This window comes from Lycium ferocissimum, chromosome 9 (genome assembly GCF_029784015.1).
Source record: "Lycium ferocissimum isolate CSIRO_LF1 chromosome 9, AGI_CSIRO_Lferr_CH_V1, whole genome shotgun sequence".
Taxonomy (NCBI): Eukaryota; Viridiplantae; Streptophyta; class Magnoliopsida; order Solanales; family Solanaceae; genus Lycium; species Lycium ferocissimum.
Genome location: NC_081350.1, coordinates 37,389,465 through 37,414,108, shown reverse-complemented (window position 1 = coordinate 37,414,108; position 24,644 = coordinate 37,389,465). Strand labels below are relative to the sequence as shown.

The 24,644-nt window shown below is 33.4% G+C and overlaps 2 protein-coding genes across 2 annotated transcripts; one reads left to right on the top strand and one right to left on the bottom strand.

The window, feature by feature from the left end:
* Nucleotides 1-252: 252 nt before the first annotated feature.
* Nucleotides 253-5,681, bottom strand: LOC132030579 (uncharacterized). Its single transcript, XM_059420274.1, has 7 exons — nucleotides 5,326-5,681; nucleotides 4,351-4,587; nucleotides 1,715-1,823; nucleotides 1,564-1,609; nucleotides 1,354-1,439; nucleotides 986-1,044; nucleotides 253-685 (listed from the first exon to the last, which is right to left on the bottom strand). The coding sequence occupies exons 1-7, from the start codon at nucleotides 5,391-5,393 to the stop codon at nucleotides 583-585; spliced, it is 708 nt and encodes a 235-aa protein (XP_059276257.1). The 5' UTR covers nucleotides 5,394-5,681; the 3' UTR covers nucleotides 253-582.
* A 15,198-nt stretch (nucleotides 5,682-20,879) lies between these two features.
* On the top strand, nucleotides 20,880-21,362 carry LOC132031878 (uncharacterized). The gene has a single exon (XM_059421755.1). It carries the CDS (start codon nucleotides 20,880-20,882, stop codon nucleotides 21,360-21,362), a length of 483 nt encoding a protein of 160 aa, XP_059277738.1.
* The last annotated feature ends 3,282 nt before the right edge of the window (nucleotides 21,363-24,644 follow it).

Sequence of the window (24,644 nt, the reverse complement as noted above, 5' to 3'; positions counted from 1 at the left end):
TTATAACTTTAAATACTTCGCAAACAAGTTTTTCAATATTGCATCAGAACTTTAAATACCGACGTTCAATATTTGCAAATAAGTAATTTTGCAGTGGTTTCGTGACCCTTTTATTCAAATTGTAAAGGGTCGTGTTCACCCATTTCCTCGTAGCGCGAAATGTATAACGGCTCCAGACACTGGTGACCTGGGAGACCTTAATGAATTAATATCACTAAAGGAAGAAGGTATTTTTCAGATCAGATTGGCATATTGTACAAAAGAAAGGATCATCAAATAGGCACCTTAAACTTCGGCCATGCATACAGACATACATACAATACATTCATACACTTTTGAGATAAGATGAGGTCTGAACCAGCTTGTGCGCACCTATACAAGTCCACGGGTAATGTCTTTAAGTTAAGGAAGTTGAGTTGAAAGCTCGCAACAGCACACAATTACAGGTGTCTGGTAAACTTATCCACCAAGGTAGGAGCAAATGGGCTCACATAGAGTATTGTAGCTAGATGGGGTTTCATTATATCGTCCTCCCCGAGCCATAAATGTAGTTAACTTACTCAGGTATAAGAGGGGTTTGATTCACGACAGAGATTTCTGATGTTGCCGAACCCAGTTATCATAATCCTGAAGCAGTTGTTGCAAAAGCAACGGTACTAGCCTGTCCACTAAAGCTTGCATCATTCTGTGCGGAAACATAATTCGCATTAAGGATTGAGATGAAATACAAAAGTTACAGAAAAAGGTAAAAGAACTTTGATTTCAGACTTCTTAAGCATGATCAATGTGTATAAAAATTGTACTGGTCATATCTATTTTGTGATAGAAATATCATTTATCATTTTGAAATTATTAATAAAAATCCAGGCACAGCATAGCACACATGTCAATGAACGTAGTTTCGTTAATGTGTAATTTCACTGCATTTTTCGTTTTTATTACTATTTCTGATCATAGAGTAAAGACTGTGTAAAAATAGACTCACATGTTACCGGGACCCTCAACAGCAGAAGTAGGCAGCATGGTGAACGGCATGGTATATATCTGCAAGCACAATCTAAGGTGACAAACTCTATCTAGAGGGTCATTACATGCAAGAAACTTTTTCTTGATAATATGATAATTATACTGGAATACTGTAGAGATTCAAAGGAACAAAATCAATGATCAAATAGCAAGTTTCACTATGGCATGAAAAGAATCTAGTCATTCAAATACATTTAGACCTCGGTTCTGTGGAGTGGAACAAAATTCTGAAGATTGATAGGTCATTCACGACATCAACAAATCTGTCAAAAGAAATTTGACATGAAGAATAAACATAAATATTCTAGGAAAGAGAGGGATAACAACCTCAAGGGAGACATTTAATTTCACATCAACATCTAGGAAAGGCTGAGACCCAACTGTTTCCCACGTTATACGGTTTACCATTGATGCTGCAAGTCAAAAAAAATTGCATGTGTAAATATGTCACTATAAATTCTAATAAATATGTTACAAAAGCCAATTTTCATTCAATTTGATAGCAATGTCATGCTTCTAATCTTGTTTTTGTTATACCTGCAAAGTGGTCATTCTGCTGTTCTACCAGATCAGAACCCTCAAACTGCAACGAACATCAAGCATTTAGGATTACATATCAACTCCTTAAAGGATAACTAATGTAAGAAACACAAATCTCAGCTTTATCGAAAAAAGAAAAAAAACTTACCTTGCAAGACAACATCTCCACAGTGTAGTCTTTGCTGGTTGGGTTCACTTGTAATATCAAAACAGGGGCAACTTCAAAATTCAGAAGTTGAACTTGTGGCAGAGTACACCTACACTTAAACATAATCACAACGATCTTATAACTCTTACTCCTTGTGTCCCAATTTATGTGACACTATTTGACTGAGCACAGAGTTTAAGAAAGAAAGAACGACTTTTGAAATTTGTGGTCTAGGAACAATCCTTAGACATTTGTGTGGCTATAAAACAGGACATTTAACATTAAATTATTTCTAAATATATAATGGTGATTCGGGACAGACTAAAAAAGAAAGTAACGCCACATAAATTGGGACAGAGGCAGTATTTGGGATGTATTGTCTGGGAAGGACCACATGAATTATTTTCTCTGATAAACATTGGAGTATCTGGTAGTGATACATGAACATTTCTGATTTTCAATCACCAGATATAAAAGGCAATAGCGCTAAAGTGGTCAAAGCTCTCAGTGACTAAAGACCATTTTTATGAAGTGATTAATTCACAGTTCCACTGAACAGTTCAATCCAAATCTCCTAATCTATGTTGCACTTCCCCCTTGCTTTTGCCTTGCCACAACTTTTATGGATTCCTCAATATACACAAAATCTACTAAATGTTAACCTTTTTTTTCGAAGTAATTTCATTGAAAGAACATCAGGAAGATGTCAGATTAGCAAAGACATAAAACATGTTGGCCCAGTACAAGAGTGTCTATGCTAGAATCAGGGAGCTAACAAAGTCCAAAAAATTGTCAACACTATTTACAGGGGTAAGAAAGTTCCAACAGAACAGACTAACTAAATATCTAGCTTTCAGGGAGTAGGTTATAGTTGAAATTCCATCAAAACGCCTGCGCTTTCTTTCATTCCACACACAATAAAATTACTGCTCGGATCATTCTCCAGATTCCTTTGATGGCTATGTCAACTCCGGAAAACATCCAACTGACATAGGCTTCTCTAATGGATTGAGGCACGCTGCTAAATGGTATTATGTTGGACATATATAAAAGTCTAAGATACAGCTCAAAGTTTGCAAGATAGTTCCTGAGGATTACATATCTTCTCAGTTTACACACTTCTATTCCAGGTATAGGCTTGATGATTACCTTCTGGAATTGAAATCTACTCCTCCAAAAGGTTAGTGAACCTAATTAAGCATATCATCTCCTCCATTAAGTTAAATGTGTAATTTAGCATGAAGTGATATCAACACACTAAAGGAGAGAAGAACATTATAAATTTGATATCTCTATTAGAAAAGGGCAAAAAAGGGTTGCTCTAGTGATAGAGTATTTTCTTCCAACCAAAGAGGTTGATCGTTTGAGTCACAAGGAGGAAAAATATGAAGAGGGGGATTTCGGGGCTGGAGTTTACTAAATTAAGAAAAAGTATTTTTATTTTAAAAAATCAATCATCACACAACATCTGTTTTATGTTGATAAATCCTGGTCATCTATGTTCTTCTCACTAAGATGCTATAATTAGATTTTATCAAAATCTGAAAAACATTTAAATAATATATCATTAGTGCGAAAGATATGCTATGTTCTTTTCAACATAAATGCAGTGGGATTTCAGATCTAAGTAGAAGTTAGGCCACTTAGCATGTCCACTGTTGATTAGTTCCTACTGGAGTTCATTATTCATCCTTACTTAGGGGGTATAATCCCGTCTATATGAGTTCTACTTTAGTCATCAAAAGTCATCCTTTTTGTTGCGTACGCTGCTGGTTGCACAATTCTTTGCCTGCTGCTCAATTCACATTCAATTGGATCTCGCAAACATCCATGACTGGATGCTCATAAGAATTGGTTTTATATTCAATGAGCCACTGTTTTAAATTCTATCTTTCCTAGTGGATTAACAGGCCAACTGGATATAGCTAGGATATGAAGATTTTGGAAATGGAAAAGCACAAGGAACCGAAGTATCATGCCTTTAAGCAAATGATAAGGATAATAGTTTATGAAAACAAGAATCAGGTTATGTCAACAAATAGCAGGCGGTCATTAGGCAACATGTATTAACAAAGCTTACTAAATCTTTAAGCCTTTCCTAACTACTGATGAATCTCAGAAACAAGCTTCTCAAGTTACCAAAAGCAAAACTAGACACACTAATTGATTAAATTTATAGTAGTCATTACAATTCATATTCATATTTCAGGACCTGTCTCTGCAAAAAAGTGGATCCTTAAGTCATTTAAAATGCAGTATCGAGGCGAATTCAGTAATTCTACATCCTTTATGGTTCATATACCAATAGGAAATAGGAGTATAAGAGTATTCAAAAAACTGTATGAAGTGGTTAGCTTTTCCAGTATCCTAATACCTGCTCCGAGGCTTAATAATTCAATCAACTTCATCTCTTTGCGCAGTGGCTTTGTTCTGCAAAACTTCTTTTCCATGTATCAATGACATGTATGACTGAAGGGTATTCAATCTTTTTATCAATACTTAAACAGACAACTCGAAAACTACTTAACATCAAGCCACAATATTAAAAACAAATTCCAGGTGGTTCTGCAGAATAAAATGCAATATGTTCACACAGCAGGAACTAAGACAGAAGAGCAAGATGAAAAAATCATTACCTGTACATGTTAGAATCAATAGATTCAAAGCTCTGCAAAGCTCTCTTGTTCAACATTGCCTCAACACCAGATTTATGGCTCAGAAACTCACTTATATGCAATGATTTATTATCTCCACCAATACCGTCATATTTGGGAAGCTTAATTCTTTCCTTCTTCCTGGCAGAAAGGTTTGCTCTCTTGGCATCTGAGTCTGACAAGTTAGACTTGATCACTTCGACCACTCCAGTTCTCTTCCTGAAAATCCAGAGTTTGATTTAGCCATATTATGAGGAGATCAGAGAAGATTGAACACTCAGTATTTAATTTGAACGAGAGTTTAGGTAATATACATTGTCAAGTGTAACCAATTTTTACACCATCAAGTAATTTTCACCTGTTGTAGCAGGTAACATATTTATTTTCAAGATTTCACATGCCACATTTTAAGGAGGCTTATCTGAAGATATCATTTGGATGACTTCATGGTGTAAAAGATAATTTAAACTGACAGCGTATAAAACTTAAACACTTTGAACATTAGGAGTATGGCCGGAAGGAAACAGGGTTAAAAGGAAGTAAAAGGAGACAAGTGATAGTTATGTTCATGGTTAGTATTATTTAGTATTTGTTTAGATACAAAACCTTTCCCTTTCTGTCCATCCAGCTTATACTTTTCTATTCTTTATCATTCTAAAAACAGACAAAGCATAAGGCTCACAACAAGTCATGAAAAAAATAATCAAACATTAGACATATCTCTGAGAAACATGAAATTTCTTGTTCCATGGAAACAAATTAGTGAAAATATTCTTGATTCTACTATGACTGAATTAAAACCATATCAGTTAATGATACTACACCCCCCCCCCCCCACTACCCAACCTCTCCCCCAACCCAAGTACCCAACAAGAACAATTTCATAAGTTTAAAGGAGAAACATAGTCAGAACTCTAAAAAAAATTAACAGTAGGGTACATGTACAGTTAAATTCACCTGGAAAAGGAGGATTCTTGGAATTGAAATGATGGAAATGAGCAAGACCCATATTGAATGACCCTCATAACTACTTATTGAGGAACAGTTTCTAAGCTTTAAAGTACAAATTAATGTGTAACAGGCATGGCATTGACTAAGTTTGTGCTTCTATAGTTGCAAAGAAGGGAACAAAGAGGAGGAATTGAAGCAAAGTTGAGATTTTTTTACCCGGGAAAGTGGGGTGTATGACACTAGTTGTTTGGCAGTTAGGCTCATCATCATACGTATCCATTCCACGTGTACAACTTAGAACGAGCCTACTCCAAAAATAAGGATTTTGGTCCACCAATTTGTGTCTCCACCCGTAGGGACGGATTTCGGCTTTGTTTACCCTAAACGAATGAATGTAAAATACATTTTACCTTTTTAACATTTAATTATGGTTAAGTGATATGCATTTTGACTTTTATTTATTATTTCTCAAGGCTAATTATTTAATTAAGTGTAAATACTCGTGCGGGTAAGTATTTACTTGAATCTTATTGCTTTGAGTAAAGTTGTCTTCTTGTGACCTATAGATCACGAGTTCGAGCCGTGAAAGCAGTAATTAATGATTGCATTAGGTTAGACTGTCTACATCATACCCTTAGGGTATGTCCTTCCCGGATCCTGCTAACGCGGGATCTTTATGCACCGAGCCGTCCTTATTATTGCTTCGAGCTCAATATTCTATCATAACCCATTCTATTTATTGGCTTCGAAATTTATTATTGGGGAGTTACACATCTAATTGCTCGTTCAAAATATTTACATCTGTTAGATAATATTTGTCCATTTTAACAAATGGAGAGAGATTTGTTAATTTTTTCAATATTGCCCTTATTGTTAACTAACTACATAAAGTATGAGAGATGGTATGCTGGGACTATGTCCAGTAACTAGCTCTGGTTTTGTACTTAAACGTTCACTTTTGGTAATGAAATCCGTTAGTTGCCCAAAAAAAAAAAAAACTACATAAAACATGAGCAATTAAACTTAGATTTTCAAAACATAATTAGTAAGTTTAATTTAGTAAAACAATCTCCTAATAAATAATTTCTTCGGGAAAGTATCAAGTCAACAAAGGACAAGTACAAAAAATCGAGGGAGTAGTATACATCAGTCGGCTATCTTTTTGGATGGGCCAACTATTTATTTGTACTTATTTAGTATTTTTTTTTTGGGGGGGAATTTACTCATATATATGGTCCACGCATTTAGTTTGTAGGTAATGTATATGCTATGCATAGCTTATATAAATATTACATATACTTTGTTTATATCTATATGTTTCGCATAAACACACGAAACCAACTCAAATTAGGTGTATAGATAATATATCTGTTATGTATAGTTATATATAAATTACTCAACTTCTTTTGTAACTTTACGTATACATCGTTATACACTATAGTACATTACATATATATGACATATACATTCACCCAAGCATAGTACTTGACCATGATTTCCTAATCTCCAACTGGTTTTATCATTCCCCAACCTTTGTTGACCAAGTTTTGTGTGCAACTAAACAACTAATCGCCTTCGATGTGGAAACCAACGATGGCATTGCAAAAAAAATTATAACAATTTAAAAGCTTCTCTTTTTGTTTTCTTCGTTCTTCTGAATTATTCTGCATTCGAAGGCAGTTCCAGTGGAATGCTCTTGTAGAGGAAAAAATACGAAAATCACTTAAGGATGAAAAGTCCCAAAGCATTTGCTTTAAGAAAAACGTTCAAACACAAATATCAAATACTGATATCCAAAAGAATTGATTAAAAAAATATAGAATGGACCAGATGAAAGAAACCTTAATTTCTGTCTTTTTTAAAGATTCACACACAAAAATTGAGACAATCCAATAATATTCTTTGACTGAAACACTCACTCAATCAATTTTCAGGTTCTTGATGTGAGAAATTCAAAAAACAAGAATGTAGAAATTCATGTTGACATTTTAGGGACGGAAAAAAAGAAAAAGCAGAAGACAAAGAAAGAAAATCCAGAAGGAACTCAAGATTCAAGACTCAAGGAGCGAATGAAGAGGAATATGGGAGAAAGGAAATGGGTTAGTTGAGTGGGTAGCTTAGGGTAAGTGTAGAAGGAGATGGAGAAGCCATGGGAGAGATAGACCCAAAAAACAGAGCATGTTGCAAACTAAATGAGCGAAGGGATAATTGGGGTAAGAAACCTATAGTTGGGTCAAAATCGGCAGACTACATGCCCAAATGGACACCCAGCTTAATTTTCTCAATTTTGCTCTTGATATTAACAAATTGACAACATAATAAGTAAAGGTGTCAAGCGGTTCGGGCTAACCGGTTTTAACCGAACTTGGACCGTTAAACTTCTAACCGAATGGAACCGGTTAACCTGTTCCGATTAACAGATAATTGTTTACCGTCCGGTTCGATATTTTAGGGCAAGCCAGGATAAAACCGGAAACTCGGAACGGTTTAACAAAGGAAAATTAAAAAAAAAAAAAAAAAAAGTACATATATATACATATATATAGTATATATATTAAGTTATACACATATTTAGTATATATATTAAGTATATATAGTATATATAGTATATATAGTATGTATGTATATATATTAAGTTATACACATATATAGTATATATATTAAGTTATACACATATTTAGTATATATATTAAGTATATATAGTATATATATAGTATATATAGTATGTATGTATATATATTAAGTTATACCTATATTTAGTATATATATTAAGTTATACATATATATAGTATATATATTAATTTATACATATATATAGTACATATATTAAGTTATACATATATATAAGTATATATAGTATATAAGTATATATACTATATATATTAAGTTATACATATATATAAGTATATGTAAGTTATATATATATGTATAACTTAATATATATATAGTATATATATTAAGTTATACATATATTTAGTATATATATTAAGTTATATATATATATAGTAGATATATTAAGTTATACATATATATATAAGTATATATAGTATATAAGTATATATACTATATATATTAAGTTATACATATATATAAGTATATGTAAGTTATACATATATATGTATACGAAAACACTATTATTACGTATTCTTAATGACATTTTAAGGGTCATTAGTCGGTAAATATTTAAACTTTAATTATAAAGTTGTATAACATATGTAAATATACCTACAATATACAAATAAATACTATAATATATATATATATATATATATATATATAATACAAAAAACAAAAAAAAATATATTTTAAACACTCCAACCGGACCGGGTCCGGTTTGGAGTTTAAAACCGATAAACCGGAATCAAGTTAAACTGGAACCGGTTAAGCGGTTCGGTTTTTAACGAAACGGCCGGTTCCTTAACCGGTTCCATAACCGGTTCCGGTTGGAACCGGTTGACACCTTTAATAATAAGGAACAACATTGGGTTTTGTTGTTTATCAATAGCCCAAGATATAAAGTGAAATATTGATTTTCATGATTATGGTTGCAGATGCTTTCTCCAGAATCCAGCCCATGTAGTTTTCCAAGAGAACTCATACTTTCATTTTTTTGCACGGATTGCCCTTCGTTTGGGGTGGTCTTTAAATTTTGCCACTCAAATTTGTGGTCTTTAAATTTTGCCCTTCATATTTGTGGTCTTTAAATTTTGCCCTTTGCTTGAAAAGATGAGCGAATACATGAAATTCTGGGTTCGAACCCCCGCTCAAGCATAAAATAAAAAAATAATTGCGCAAGGCAGGACTAGGGGAGTGTATGCCGGATCCAGCATACAATCTTTAAGAAAAAGTTAAAGTTATGCCGGATCGGCATAACTAAAAGTCTGCCCCTCGAGGCAAAGTTTGCCCCCTCAGCAGGGACTTTTAGTTAAACATAACTAAAAGTCTGTGAGGGGGCATATAAAATTTAAACTTTGCCTTATAAGGCAAACTTTTTTTTGGTTGAAAGTCTATTTTATTCCATCCAAAAAACTTGTACGGACAAAGTTGAAGCCGACCTTCAACGTACATGGTAAAATTCCTACTCACTAACTTGTATAAGTCAAACTAGGAGCAACTATTACATTAAAAAAACAACGGGCCGAGTTTTAATCAACTACACTTAGCTAGGGATAGCAATTCATAGCGACGAGCTCTGCCATTTGAAGTTGTTCTGCCTTGGATGTGAATATGTTGTGCAATCTCTCTGCAGAGTCTATCGAAGAAAGCGAGTATTTTGAAATCGAGTAGGTTCCTTTCTCTCCAAACCAATGCCACTAGCATACCAAAAATGCGGCAAGTAATGGAGCGGTGGCACGATTTGTGTCTAGCAATGTGTGAGATCCATGTGATTTCATCTTGCATTTATTCTTCTAGTGTACCCCGACCATACCAACAATCGCACCACAATCCTTTTGTGATGGAGCATTCAAAATAAAGATGGGAAAATATTTCTTGGGTCCTTACATGAGAAGATGGGAAAATATTTACGAAGTCATCAACAGGTTGCTAATCTACCTTGTATTGCCGGCCAAAGTGTGAATTTGTATACGGGATGGACATTTGGTTGTAGCATAATACTTTTCCATGTAACTTTGGTATATATGCTTGAAAAAATACATATATATGCTTGAAGGCAAAGTTTGCCCATAAGCATAAGTATGCCCCCATCGGCATAAGTTTGGTAAATCCTTAACAAGTTTATGCCGATGGGGCATACTTTAATGGGCAAACTTTTATGCGATCCGGCATAAACTTATGAAGGAATTATCAAAGTTATGCTTACTGAATCCGGCATACTTATGTCAAGTACGCCCGACAAGGCATAAGTATGCGGGTCCGCATAACTTTGCTAATTCCTTCACAATCGTATGCGATGGGGGCATAGCGAAATTTAAACTTTGCCTTGCGAATTTTTTAAAAATTTTGACTGTGTGGGGGTTCGAACCTGAAACCTATGGGATTTAGCGAAGGGCAAAATTTAAAGATTTCAAATATGAAGGGCAAAATTTAAAGACCACCCCAAAAGAAGGGCAATTCTGCGAATTGCCCTCATACTTTTGACACCTTTTGAAAGGGCAATTTGCCCAATTGGCCTTCATACGGACTGGTCTTTAATTTTTTTCCCACTATTCGATGGTCTTTAATTTTTGCCTTTCGCTTAAAAAGTGACCGAAAATACTTCGAAGTTTTGGGTTCAAAATTCAGCAGAGTAGAAAATAATATTCCCTCTGTTTCAATTTGTTTGAATCTATTTCCTTTTTAGTCCGAGCCAAAATGAATGACCTCTTTCCTAATTTGGAAACAAATTCACTTTATGAATGATTTACAGCCACACAAATTTTCAAGGCTTATTTTGAACCACAAGTTTCAAAAGTCTTTCCTCTTTCTTAAATGTCGTGCCCAGTCAAATGGGTTCATACAAATTGAAACGGAGGGAGTAGTAATTTCGCAAGGCATATATTTCTATGGACCTATGCCGGAGACAACAGACTTTTAGTCATGCCTTAAAACAAAATCTGCCGCATAAGACAGACTTTTTGCAAAATCCTTGCCTTGCGTTTTTTTTTTGGACTGAGCGAGAGTTCGAACCCAGAACCTCGAGATATTTTCGGCCACTTTTTTAATCGAAGGACAAAATTAGAGACTACCCCAAAAGAAGGACAATCCGCGCAAAAAATGGTTTTGTAGGATCATAGGTTCATAGAAGGGGGGTTCAAAAAATCTAAGCAACTCTCGAACTCCTTTTATGTTTCTTACTAGTTATGTGAGGCCCGTGCTAAGCCCGGGCCCAAACTCAAAATATAAAAGTAGATATTTTAACTAAAGAAATATAATTTGTGTTAGTACAAGTGTACAACAACAACAATAACCACCATATACCCATTGTAGTCCCACAAGTGGGTAGTTATATGAAAGCAAAATTTTCATTCCACTCCTTTAATATTTTAACTTCCATTTTGATGAAATTATTTAATTCAAATCAAATTTGGAACCAGAATCTGACATTATAACTTATGTATTCTAATTTTCTGAAGTTATTTAGTTCTAAATAAATAATCTATACATAGTTAATGAACTTTTAAGAAAAATACATAATTTAACTTGTGCAGCAGATGGAGGCGCTCTCTCTTAATCGGGGATTAGGGGTTCGAACATGGATATGGAAAAAAAAAATCTTTGGAGGAAGCGCTCCCCGAATAGGCGCGATGCGGTGCGAATTATACGGATTAATTGGCCTCAAATGCGGATATCGAGCACCAATCGAAAAATCAAAGAACGTGAAAAATGAGGTAGGAGGTTCGATAGCTTTTGAAAAGTAGACTTTAAAAAACAAAAACAAAAAAATTGACTTAAATAAATAAGATTAGGACCTAAAAGTAATTAATTAAAAAGTTTTAAAAAAATTTGAAAATTATTGTGAGGACTACCAAAGTCCCCAGGTTCGATAGCTTTTGAAAAGTAGACTTCAAAAATAAAAAACAAAAAAATTGACTTAAATAAATAAAATTAGGACATAAAAGTAATTCATTAAAAAGTTTTTAAAAAATTAGGAAATTATTGTGAGGACTACAAAAGTCCTCACATTTGCTCTTATATATAATAGTAATGTTAAGAACGTTCAATAATTTATATATAATCAAAAAGAAATATTTTACCCTATTTTCATAGTATGATTTTTTGACGAAAAGAATTCAATTGAACTCCCTTCCCTACTTACTAACTTCGCCTCGTCCAAACACGTATTTATTGTACAAGGAGATGGTGTCAACTAAACTTGCATGCTCACACTAGCATAGACGAAGCCAGGAATTTAAGGCAACGAGTTCAAAACGAATGGGATACATTTATATATTTGTTATTTTGAATATTTTTGTATATGTATAGGTGATTCATATTTGAAAGTAGTGATGCATCTGGATTTACTTTAAATACAGGTTTAGGTACGAGATTAAATTAGTGCGCTATTTCCATAGTGCAATTCTTCATGGTGACTCATGATAAGTTACGAGCTATTACTACAAAGTGACTATTGCGAGGCAAGTAGCTGATAACATACCAATTCTAGAAGTAATGTAACTTAAATGTGGAGATTTAGATTTCTTTGGAAACTTCATGTGAAGTACTTTTATCCCGTAAGATAATACTCCTAAAATGCTCATATTACTTGATCGGCTTTTCAGACGCTTAACGCTTTCATTAAGAAATCATAAAAAAAAAAATGTATTTTACTACCTTACCTCTATCTCTCTCCAATAAATACATTCTAATCAACATTGACTGTTTTCAAGAACATTTAATACCAAAGACAAGATGGGAAAGATTTAATTAATTTATCTTAGTTTTGTAAATGAACAAGTAATTTGGGACATATATTTTTAGTAATGTGGCCAAATAATATGGAACGGAGGGAGTAAGAGTTTTTGTTATTTGCAGCTATTGTGTTAGAATTTCATGCAACAAACTTTCTTACCGCAACAACAACAATAATATATCAACAACAACAACAATAGTAACTATGACAAAAATATTATATTTCTATAGTTTGAATTATTTCAATTATAGAGCAGGAATAAAAAAGATCGGAAAAGGCTCAAATATGCCATCCAACTATCAGAAATGGCTCATTTATGCCACTCGTCAATAGTTTGACTTATTTATGCCATCGAACTATAGAAAATAGCTTATTTATGCCGTCGAACTATGGAAAATGACTCATTTATGCCACTCATCAATAGTTTGACTCATTTATGCCACTCATCAATGTCATATTTCATTAAAGCTAGTTTTACAATACCATATATGACACGTGGCTTCCAACTAGATTATGGTTGTGGGTGGGTAAGGTGTATGGGTCGGATTTTTTAATAATTTGGTATTTAAAATTGGGCTGATTTAATTAAATAAAGTTGACTTCTAATTGGAGGTCACGTGTCATAGCTGGTATTATAAAACCAGCGTTAATGAAAAATGGCCTGGATGAGTCATTTTGATAATGGGTGATGACATAAATGAGTCAAACTATTGATGAGTGGCATAAATGAGTCATTTCCTATAGTTCGATGGCATAAATGAGCCAAACTATTGATGAGTGGCGTAAATGAGCCATTTCCGATAGTTGGATGGTATATTTGAGCCTTTTCCGAAAAAAGAATACTCGAGACCAATCATTAGAGTTTCCTAAAGTTAAGGAAATTCCCTTCCAACTGTTTTAACATGCTTCTTGTAAAATTTTCTTTTGGTTGCTTACTATTGCTTTCTTTTTATGAATTAGAGAAAAAAAATGACAACGGCTCCACAAAGAATGCCTTAGAAGATTCGAAGATCACTATTTGTAAGTATTAAATTTTAGTATTTGACACACTCGTGAAATATTGAGAGCTTGTTTAAGAATACACCAAATGAAACAATAATTTTCGCCACAAGTTCTTTTTTCCCCCCTTAGCTGAAGTTCAAACACAAACTTCCAAATAGTACCCCTTTTCAATTTCAACTTCAAATACTATTAATTTTTATTTTCAGACCTTGAGATATCGACAAATTTTGGTGTTGGTCGTTGTGATATCTAGTTAAGCATATTTATCATTCAATTAATCGAAACATGCACTTTTAATCTTTCTGCTCGTGGATATACATTTTTACTATATTTACGGATTATTGACTAATAAATCATTTAATTAATGGTGTGTTATGTCATTGTATTATTACTCTCTATTTGAAGGTACTCTAATCTACAAACAATCTAAACATAGCATATTTTCCATGTAAAAGGAACCAAAAACACATCTTAATCAATTTAAGATTAAATATGCTTAATGAAATATATTTCAAAAGCCAAAATTGAACTGACTGATAATAGAGGGACCAAAAGTAAAAATATTTCAATCAGATATTGGACAAAAGTCTACTAAATAGTTCAATACGAAACTTCCAACTATATATGGTCAAAGTATTGCCCCAAACCCCACTAATACTCAACTACTCGTCACATGAGTTAAAAGGCAAAAACATCAAAGAGAGTACAACATTTTTTTGCACGGATTGCCCTTCGTTTGGGGTGGTCTTTAAATTTTGCCCTTCAAATTTGTGGTCTTTAAATTTTGCCCTTCATATTTGTGGTCTTTAAATTTTACCTTTTGCTTGGAAAGATGAGCGAATACGTGAAGTTCTGGGTTCGAACCCAAGCTCGAGGCATAAAATAAATAAAAAAAATTCGTAAGGAAGGATCGTGGAGTGTCATGTAATCCGCATACAATCTTTAAGAAAAAGTTAAGTTATGCGGATCGGCATAACTAAATGTCTTCCCTTCAGGCAAAGTCGCCGCAGAGACTTTTAGTTAAACATAACTAAAAGTCTGGCACGGAGGGGGCATCAAAATTTAAACTTTGCCTTATAAGGCAAGCGGTAGTTTACTCATAAGCGTGGTTTTGGACAAAAAAAAGTTCTCAGAGTTTATAAAGATGCTTTAAGGATTAATTGGCTCTGAAATATGGACTTGAAGTGATCTGCTTTGTTTAGATTCTAAAGAGTGTACATATTTGAAGGTATCAGGAAGATATTACGTGGGAATTGAAAAAGAAATTAAGTACATCACTGATTCAATATTTACATAGGTTTGTACGGATGTTTGTAACTCGTTCTAACACGGTTGAAGTGGTTAAAAAAATGCATATATATCTTTGAACAAAGTTTGCCCATAAGGCATAAGTATGCCCCCATCGGCATAAGTTTGGTAATTCCTAAACAAGTTTATGCGATGGGGGCATACTTTTAATGGACAAACTTTTATGCGGATCCGGCATAAACTTGTGAAGGAATTATCAAAGTTATCTTGGAACCGGCATACTTATGCTTCAAGTACGCCCATAAGGCATAAGTATGCGGGTCCGCATAACTTTGCTAATTCCTTCACAAGTTTATGCGATGGGGGCATAGCGAAATTTAAACTCGCCTTGCGAATTTTTTTAAAATTTTGATTTGTGTGGGGTTCGAACACGAAACTCATGGATTTAAATAAGGGTAAAATTTAAAGATTTCAAATATGAGGGGCAAAATTTAAAGACCACCCCAAAAGAAGGGCAATTCTGCGAATTGCCCAGAGTACAACAAGCTGTATCTGTTGGAACGTACATTTCTTGCAGGTTTCAATGTATGATTTTTATTTTTCACCTGGTGTACGGTTGTCGTTTTGCCACTCAATTAACTCCAATTTGTATCGAGAAGTTTCACCATTCCTTAACAAAGATAACTTCATTCTTAGACCTTGAACTTGTAAATCACGCTTAAGAATGAAATAATACTTATTACTAGTGACTGATATAGAACATGAAACATACTACGATATGCTTGTTAAAGCTAGTTAATGATTGAAGTAACTAAAGTTGGTGTGAATGAAAATGGAGGGAAAAGACAATGGAAGGAAAATGAAGTTTAAAGCAAAGTTCCTTTGAAAATGAGCTTTGTACCACATTAGTGGTAGAAAGGGAAAGTTATGTCTTTATATTAGAAAGACTTCTTCTAGCTCTTAAAGGGTTGAGAAGAGGAACACTTTCGTCGTCGTCGCTCGGCTTTGGATTTGGATTTGGTCAAATGGTCTGATTGATTGATAATCTTTTTGGACCAAATTCTATCTTCATTTTCTGAAATTATTTTTTTATTTTTTCGCTGGAAAATATTAATTAGTTAATTAGTAATTAATTAAATTTAAATCCCAACTTCCCAACGTTCTTATTTTTTTTCGGAAAAGGCATGGCCTTTCCCACGACCACCAAGCCTATTCGAACGAGGCATGTTCGAGGCTATATAAACCCAGGCATTGCCTCGTTTTTGACTCATCAAATTTTTTTCTTGCATTGCAAATTCTTCATTCTTTTTCAACAAATAAAAACTATCGAGTCTTCTTTTTGTGTTTCGTTCTAATTTGAGTTCGTTGAAGTCGTAGGCATTTGAGGTACCGCCACTCCTACGACAATATATCCGTTATATCCTGGGAGGAAATAATCCATAACCTCGGGTACAATGAGGGGTTAAATTCCTTAAGGACACACGGTGAATTACGTGGTCTCGGATATTTCTTCATTTACGCAATTTTTACAACTTTACACGGTTTACATTTCGTTTTTTTTTTACTTACCGATTTTTTCCAGTTTCTGATTGTGGTTTTCTACAGTTCTGAACACGGGGGAACAACAATGCTTTCGCCTGTGAAAGACCCTGTTGGCCAACCAAATAAAATAATCTTAAAGTAGTAAGAGTTAATAAGTCTTCATAAAATACTGTCAAATTTGTTCTGACGAGATCTTATATAAAACAAAAGTTCTGCGATAGACCAAATTCGAAGTCACAAATTCTTATTTTAATCACTTCAAAACGCATTTATATAGCTTTTGCTTTAGGTTCCGCAAACTTTAACATTAATATGTCAAAACAAATTGTATATATATGAGTTATGACACCTCTTCTTCTTTCTAAACCAGCGTAATACTATCTTTTTGTAAAATAAGATTACCTATCATGTTTTTATAAATGTAATCATATCACCATCCGTTTGATCACTACTGCAAACAATTTTGACACTCTTAAAAATTAAAATATAAATAAAAACAAATGTACGGTTAAAAGTAACAAGATTTGAAAAATGAAAAATGAACACTAACTAATTATAGAATCGAGAAATAGCATATTCTTAACCTTTAAAAAATGTAAACTTTTGTAGTATCCTCGCTATCTATCGGTATATCTGTACATGCATCAAACAATGAAACTGAAAACATAACTAAGCTAATTTAATTGATGGTAGATGGTAAGCAATTAAACACATAATTAACATACTTATTCATTTATTAATCATAATTTAATTATGTTATGTAAAATATAAAAGAGTGTGTTACAATCTATAGGGAGGTAAATGTAATTTTTTCTAACAAAAAACCAATTTCAGGTTGATTAATGCTCTAGTGACCATAATATTTTAAAATCAATTAAATTGAAGAAAAGAAGACTCTAGTTACTGTAATAGGTATGTTACTATTTCTTAATCTGATCGTTTTTACTTTTTAAAATAATTGGAGTCACAATTTAAGTGGCTATGATTCCCTACACGTTTTTCGTATGTAGACGAACATAGACAATTGGGAAAACGAAAAATGTCCAGCAACTTTCGAACGAGTTGTATTTATTTTGCAATGATTGAGCTAAAAATGGAAAAAGGGTAATGGCCCTCAAGGGCCTGTACCTGTTGATGAGATGGTTCATGAGGAAGGTTGGAACTTGCAAAAGAGGTTTCATATAAATTCCCTTCATGGAAATTAAACCTCACAAGAACTATGACTAGCCATTTTCATTAATTTATTTGGAATTTATTCGAAAATACATATCTTGAATTAAAAAAAAATAGTTATGAAATTTGTTGTTAATGTGTCGATAAATAGCCTGTAGCTAACATGATTTTTTTTTTAAAATTCTTCGCTAATCAATCATTACATAAGATTAGTGACGACTTTTATGTTTAGTTACATGAGTTGTCCGCTAAATTCTGTTCTTTTCTTTTATAGTAATGAAAATAAAGAACTTCGTTATCCTAAGGCTGTTACTGAATGAATCTGGTAACTAATGCCGCTAGAAAGACTGAGGTGAGTATATAATGCAAAAAGTATAGCTTTTCGTTCACATGGCGGTTGGGTCATTCATGTCCCACTATTGAACATGGCGGTTGGGTCATTCATGTCCCACCATTGAATCGTCTCGTCCGGGCAAAATTCTATGGTTTGGCCACTTTTCGCTGTTATTCTTATTTATTTGTTCCTTATGCCAAAAGTAGATTTTTTTTAACTTGTTCATTTTAGGAAATCAAAAATTTATTATTTTTCTTCAATATTATCTTTATTGTTAAGTAATTACATAAAATTTTAGTAGTGAAACTTAATTACATTTTGAAAGCATAATTAATAAGAATAATTTAGTGAAAAAAACCCATATATAGTTTATTAAGAAGAGTGTCAAGTCAAAAAATATTTTAGTTTACTTTGAAGAACTGCACATTCAGAAGTTCTTCCAAGGCCATTGTGACATCAATTTCATCTTATCTAAACTTATATGTCTTTTTTTTTCTAGTTAATTTCTGGATGGTCACTTAAGTTTTACGGAATTTCCTACAAAAGTTACTTTTATTTCATTTAGGATAATAAAGGCACTCAAGTATCACTACTTTCCTCTAAAAGTACCTAAACACCTCAAAGTTTCTTTCTCTCCTAATTGGCATGCCACGTCATTAGAGCCCCATATTTTTTAAATAATGGACTTGTTTAACTCATCAAACTCATTTAATTAAATTCATATTTTATATCCAATCAAATATGAACCGGTTTAAAAACGGCAAAGGAACAAACTAGCATATAATCAAAATGAATTAGAATTAAAATATGAATTCTTTAAATCTATGAATAACTTTAAAAAATTAAAATTAAAATTTAAAAATTGAATTTGAGTTACTTTAGAGCTTTAGTTTATATATTGCTAGACATTAACATGACAAGTCGGAATATCTATATCATAACATGAAATAAATTAATAATATATTATATTTCATATAAGACTAATAATATAATATTTTAAAATAAAAAATAAGAATAATAATATAGTATTTTAAAACAAGTATTATAGTAATGAAAATTTTGAGAAATAAAAAGATCTCGATGGTATGGAATGGAGATGCCAAAAATTATTCACTACATACATAAAAATAAATAACTAAAAATAAAGAGGAAAAATTTGCACTGGCTTTATTTTTTAAAATATGTGATTTTATTAGATTTTTTATAGGTTAAATCGATACAAATGTAATCTTTGTGTTATCTGTGTAATTCTATTTTAATGTGGAAAGAATATGTTGTTTAATGTGGAAAAAATATGCTATTTAAAAAAACTTGAATTTTAATTTAAATTGAAGATAATATATTTGAATGGGGATTCAAAGAAAATTTACATTTGAAAAAGTGGCTTAATAGAAAGTATGATTTGATTCTTTTGCCGCTTTTTAACTAGGTTATATTTAATTGGGTATAAAATATGAATTTGATTAAATGAGTTTGATGAGTTAAATATGTCTATTATTAAAATACAAAAAAATGGAGCTTTAGTGAGATGGCGTAAAAATGCAAGAGAAGGAGGCTTTTGAGATGTTTTAGGTCTTTTAGGGAAAGTGGTGATACATACAGTGGCCTTATCGTCACACATGAAACAAAAAGTGGACTTTTGTAAGAAATTCTCAAATCGATAACCATCCGTTTAATTAACTTTTTTTTTTTCCTACAAAAAATGAAAAATAAAAAATCCGTTGAAGGTTCATTTTTAATTTGTTTCAAAAAGTTTCCCAGAGAAGTTCGCACATGAATTTTTTAAAATCTCAGATCGAGTGCAATGGATTGAAGTACTTTTTGGTCTGGCTGGCCATGTGGTAGAATGAGAAGTCTCAACGACAAAATTAAAGATTATAGACTGAAATTATTGTGAAATTGAACCAAATACAAATGGTCTGCTTTAATTTCTCTACAGTCGAAAAGCTCTCAGCAAAATGGGACAGATTAAAATGGCTTTCCTTATATTTTTCTCTTTACCTTTTTCTTATCTCCCTTTGAACTTTTAATTCCTTGTTACTTTTAACTTTTGTTTTTCTTTAGTCTTACTTATTTAGTTAGAATTTATGTTATTAAAATCATAATAATCTAAACGAAATTTGAAAAAAATAAATTAAATAACACATGTAGTGTCGCTTGGGCTTTTCGGGAGTGTAAACACACTTAGATAACATATAATGAGCAGGAGGGTTTAACACCTAAAAATTATACTTCAGGAGGTAACATAAACTAGACATAGATTAAGTATGAAATTGATAAAATGTAAAGGGGGCATTGGGGTGGGGGGGGGGGGGGGGGGAGGGGTTAACAACCGAAAGTTATGGTTCAGGGGGCTAGGTGACATAAACTAGACATAATTTAAGTATGAAACTAATAAAAACATGACAGTTTAGAGGAATTTTGATCTATTATCTCACTTTATTCTCCTTTACGTGTGTCATATATCATGCAAATTTAGAATCAAAATAATAAATTTTAAATATAAATAATTATATATAAAACTAATACTTTTCTTATATTGAGTAAAACAGTTAAGATGTCAGAAGACGACTGCAAACTTTTACCAACAGAAATACAAAATGTGCATATTGTTGTAAGTTGGATGCCCACTAAAATTCTTAGGAACCAAGTATGTGTGGCCACCAAGTATATTACTTGGTGGCCACCAAGTTGTTCACTTATGGCCATCAAATTGTTCACTTATTTCCTCCTATAAATAGGAGTTCATTTGTAGAAGTTATATATACAATCTATTCCTCTCTATATACTTCTCTCTTGTGTATTTACTTCATAGTCTTTATTTTATAACACGTTATCAGCACGAGACTCTGCCATCTCGAGCAAATACTTTGAAAGCCTCGAAGGTATTGACTTTCTTTTTCTTAATTAATGGCAAATCTTTCTATACGTGAATTTGTTGCCTTAGATATATCTGGCAAAAGCTACCTATCTTGGGTACTTGATGCCGAAATTCATCTTGATGCGATGGGTCTGGCAGACACCATCAAAGATAAAAATCAGGCATCGAATCAAGACCGTGCCAAGACAATGATATTCCTTCTCCATCACCTTGATGAGAGCTTGAAAATGGAATATCTCACTGTTAAACATCCTCTTATGCTGTGGAATAATTTAAAAGATAGATATGAGCACCTGAAGATGGTTGTGCTTCTACAAGCACGTTTTGATTGGATCCATCTGAGGCTACAAGATTTTAAATCTATTTGCGCGTATAATTCTGCCATGTTTAAAATTATTTCTCAGTTGAATTTATGTGGTGAAAATATCACTGATCATGATATTCTGGAGAGAACATTCTCCACTTTTCCTGCCTCGAATATGCTCCTGCAGCAGCAATACCGAGAGATGTAGTTCAAAAAATATTCTGATCTAATTTCACATCTTCTAGTGGCTGAACAACATAATGAATTATTAATGAAAAATCATGAAAGTCGACCTACTAGTACTGCCCCATTCCCTGAAGTGAATGAGGCAAATTTTTGCCATTCTAGGCGTGGAAGAGGTCATGGCCCCAGTCGTGGTCATGGCCGTGGTCGAGGAAGAAATTTTAATCATGATTCTCGTCTTGCACCAAATAATACCCTTCACCACAAGCAATGTAAAAGAAGGATGAAAAGCATGAAGCTGTGCAAAAGAAAGATTCAGAAAATAAATGCTACTAATGTGGAAGAAGGGGCACTGGTCACATACCTGCCATATGCCAAAGCATCTAGTTGAGCTTGATCAAACCTTCCTCAGAAAGTTAGAAAAGAATGCCGAAGCAAATTTTATTTCTGAAGATAATGTTGAGCCCATGCATCTAGATGTGGCAGATTTCGTTGAACTCCCTGAAGGAAAAATAGATCATCTGATCGGTGATGGATCTGTAATAGTTTAGATATTTTCATCCATGTTGTTACTATTAGCTATAATAGTTATATTTCCATAGTTATGTAAATAAAGTTTGTGTAATGCTTTGTTTAATAATAATATCTACTTTCATCTTCCCTTTGTCTATTCTTTCATTTTGAAGAATATATGGAAATTCCTCAGATTTTATTTGGATCAATGACCAATCATGAAGATATTTGTGTGATTGATAGTGGAACAACGCATGCCATATTCAAAAACGAGAAATACTTTTCTCACTTGCGTAGAAAAGGGGAAATGTTAATACAATTTCTGGCAATTCGAAATTGATTGAAGGCTCCAGAAGAGCTACTATATTTCTGCCTAAGGGGACGAAACTTGTTATAGAAGATGCATTATTCTCTTCTAAATCCCTAAGAAACTTGTTAAGTTTCAAAGATATCCGCCGTAATAGGTATCACGTTGAGACATTAAACGAAATAAATGATGAATATCTTGCCATTACAAAGAATGTCTCCGGCCAGAAATATGTTTTGGAGAAATTACCAACTTTGTCTTCTGGTCTGTATAATGCAAAAATTAGTACAGTTGAATCACACTCGATCGTAAACCAGAAGTTTAATAATTCAAGTACTTTTGAGCTTTGGTATGACCGAATAGGTCACCCTGGATCAATAATGATGAGACGAATTATTGAAAATTCAAATGGGCATCCACTTAAGAACCTAAAGATTCTTGAAAGTGGTGAATTTTCATGTCTTAGCTTGTTATCAGGGTAAATTGATAGCTAAGCCATCACCAATGAAAGTTGACATTGAATCCCCTGCCTTTCTAGAGCGTATACATGGGAATATATGTGGACCTATTCATCCACCTTGTCGGTCATTCAGATATTTTATGGTCCTAATAGACGCATCTTCAAGATGGTCTCGTGTGTGCCTACTATCGTCTCGGAACTTGGCGTTTGCAAAATTATTGGCACAAATAATACGCTTAAGGGCACAGTTTGCGGATTATCCCATTAAGGCTATACGCCTCGATAATGCCGGAGAATTTATGTCTCAATCTTTTGATGATTATTGTTTGTCAGTTGGGATAAAAGTTGAACATCCTGTAGCTCATGTTCATACCCAAAATGGCCTTGCTGAGTCATTTATTAAACGACTACAATTGATAGCAAGACCACTACTTATGAAAACACGGTTGCCCACTATCGTCTGGGGTCATGCTATCTTACATGCAACATCTCTTATTCGTCTCGACCGACTCATTATAATAAATACTCCCGTCACAATTAGTATTTGGTCATGAACCAAATATTGCTCATCTCTGAATCTTTGGCTGTCCTGTATATGTGCCGGTAGCACCACCACAGCGCACTAAGATGGGCCCCCAAAGAAGGTTAGGAATATATGTTGGGTTTGAATCAACCTCTCTTATTTTCTATCTTGAGTCATTGACGGGAGATTTATTCACTGCTCGATTTGCAGATTGTCGATTTGATGAAACAAATTTTCTACAATTAGGGGGAGAGAGAAAAGAAATCAAAAGAGAAATTGCGTGGAGAGTTTCATCACTATCTCATTTTGATCCACGTGCCCCTATATATGAACAGGAGATCCAGAAGATCATTCACTTGTAAAAAATAGCAAATCAAATGCCAGACGCATTTACTGATTTGAAAAGAATAACTAAGTCACATATCCCTTCAGAGAATGTGCCTATCCGAATTGATGTCCCAAAGGGAAAATCTACTAGTGTCATAGCCTCTGAATCTCATACACGCCTGAAGCATGGTAGGCCATTGGGTTCTAAGGATAAAAATCCTAGAAAAAAAAAACACGAAAAATGATCAAAATGACACTATGAAAGAATATCATGAAGATATCCAAGATCTGATTAATCCTGATATTCCTGAAGATATTAGGGAACCCGAGACTCAAGTGATTAAAGAACTATCATTGAGTTCTTCTGGTGATAGGATAGATTTGAATCGATTGAAGATTATGGTGGATAATGTTTTTGCATATAATGTTGCACTGAATATTATGAAAGACATTGAGGATCAGGAACCTCAATCTGTCGAAGAATGTTGACGAAGATATGATTGGCCAAAATGGCAAAAGAAAATTCAATCAGAATTGAATTCACTTGCCAAACGTGAGGTTTTTGGACCGGTAGTCCAAACGCCTAATGGTGTAAAACCAATTGGCCACAAATGGGTCTTTGTGCGGAAAAGGAATGAGAGAAATGAAATTGTGAGATACAAGGCATGCCTTGTTGCATAAGGATTCTCTCAAAGACCCAATATCGACTATGAAGAAACATATTCACCCGTTATGGATGGCATAACATTTCGATATCTCATCAGTTTAGCTATACATGAAAACCTTGAAATACATCTGATGGATGTGGTTACAGCTTACCTTTATGGCTCACTTGATAATGAAATCTATATGAAAATTCCTGAAGGATTTAAAATGCCTCAAGCAATTAGTTCAAAGTCTCGAGAGATTTATTCAATCAGATTACAAAGATCATTGCATGGTCTAAAACAATCAGGGCGCATGTGGTACAATCGCCTCAGTGAGTACTTGATAAATGAAGGTTATATAAATGATGCCATTTGTCCATGTGTTTCTATTAAGAAAATAAAATCAGAGTTCATTATACTTGCTGTTTATGTTGATGACATAAACCTAATTGGAACTCCAGATGAGCTCCAAAAGGCGATTGAATATTTAAAGAAAGAATTTGAGATGAAAGATCTCGGAAAAATAAAAC

Coding starts and splice junctions, on each gene's coding strand:
- LOC132030579 (XM_059420274.1), bottom strand. CDS start 5,393: ATGAGGGTCATTCAATATGGGTCTTGCTCATTTCCATCATTTCAATTC. Junction 4,588..5,325: donor CAAGAATCCTCCTTTTCCAG/GTGAATTTAACT, acceptor CTGGATTTTCAG/GAAGAGAACTGGAGTGGTCG. Junction 1,824..4,350: donor ATTGATTCTAACATGTACAG/GTAATGATTTTT, acceptor GTTTAAGTGTAG/GTGTACTCTGCCACAAGTTC.
- LOC132031878 (XM_059421755.1), top strand. CDS start 20,880: ATGGCAAATCTTTCTATACGTGAATTTGTTGCCTTAGATATATCTGGC.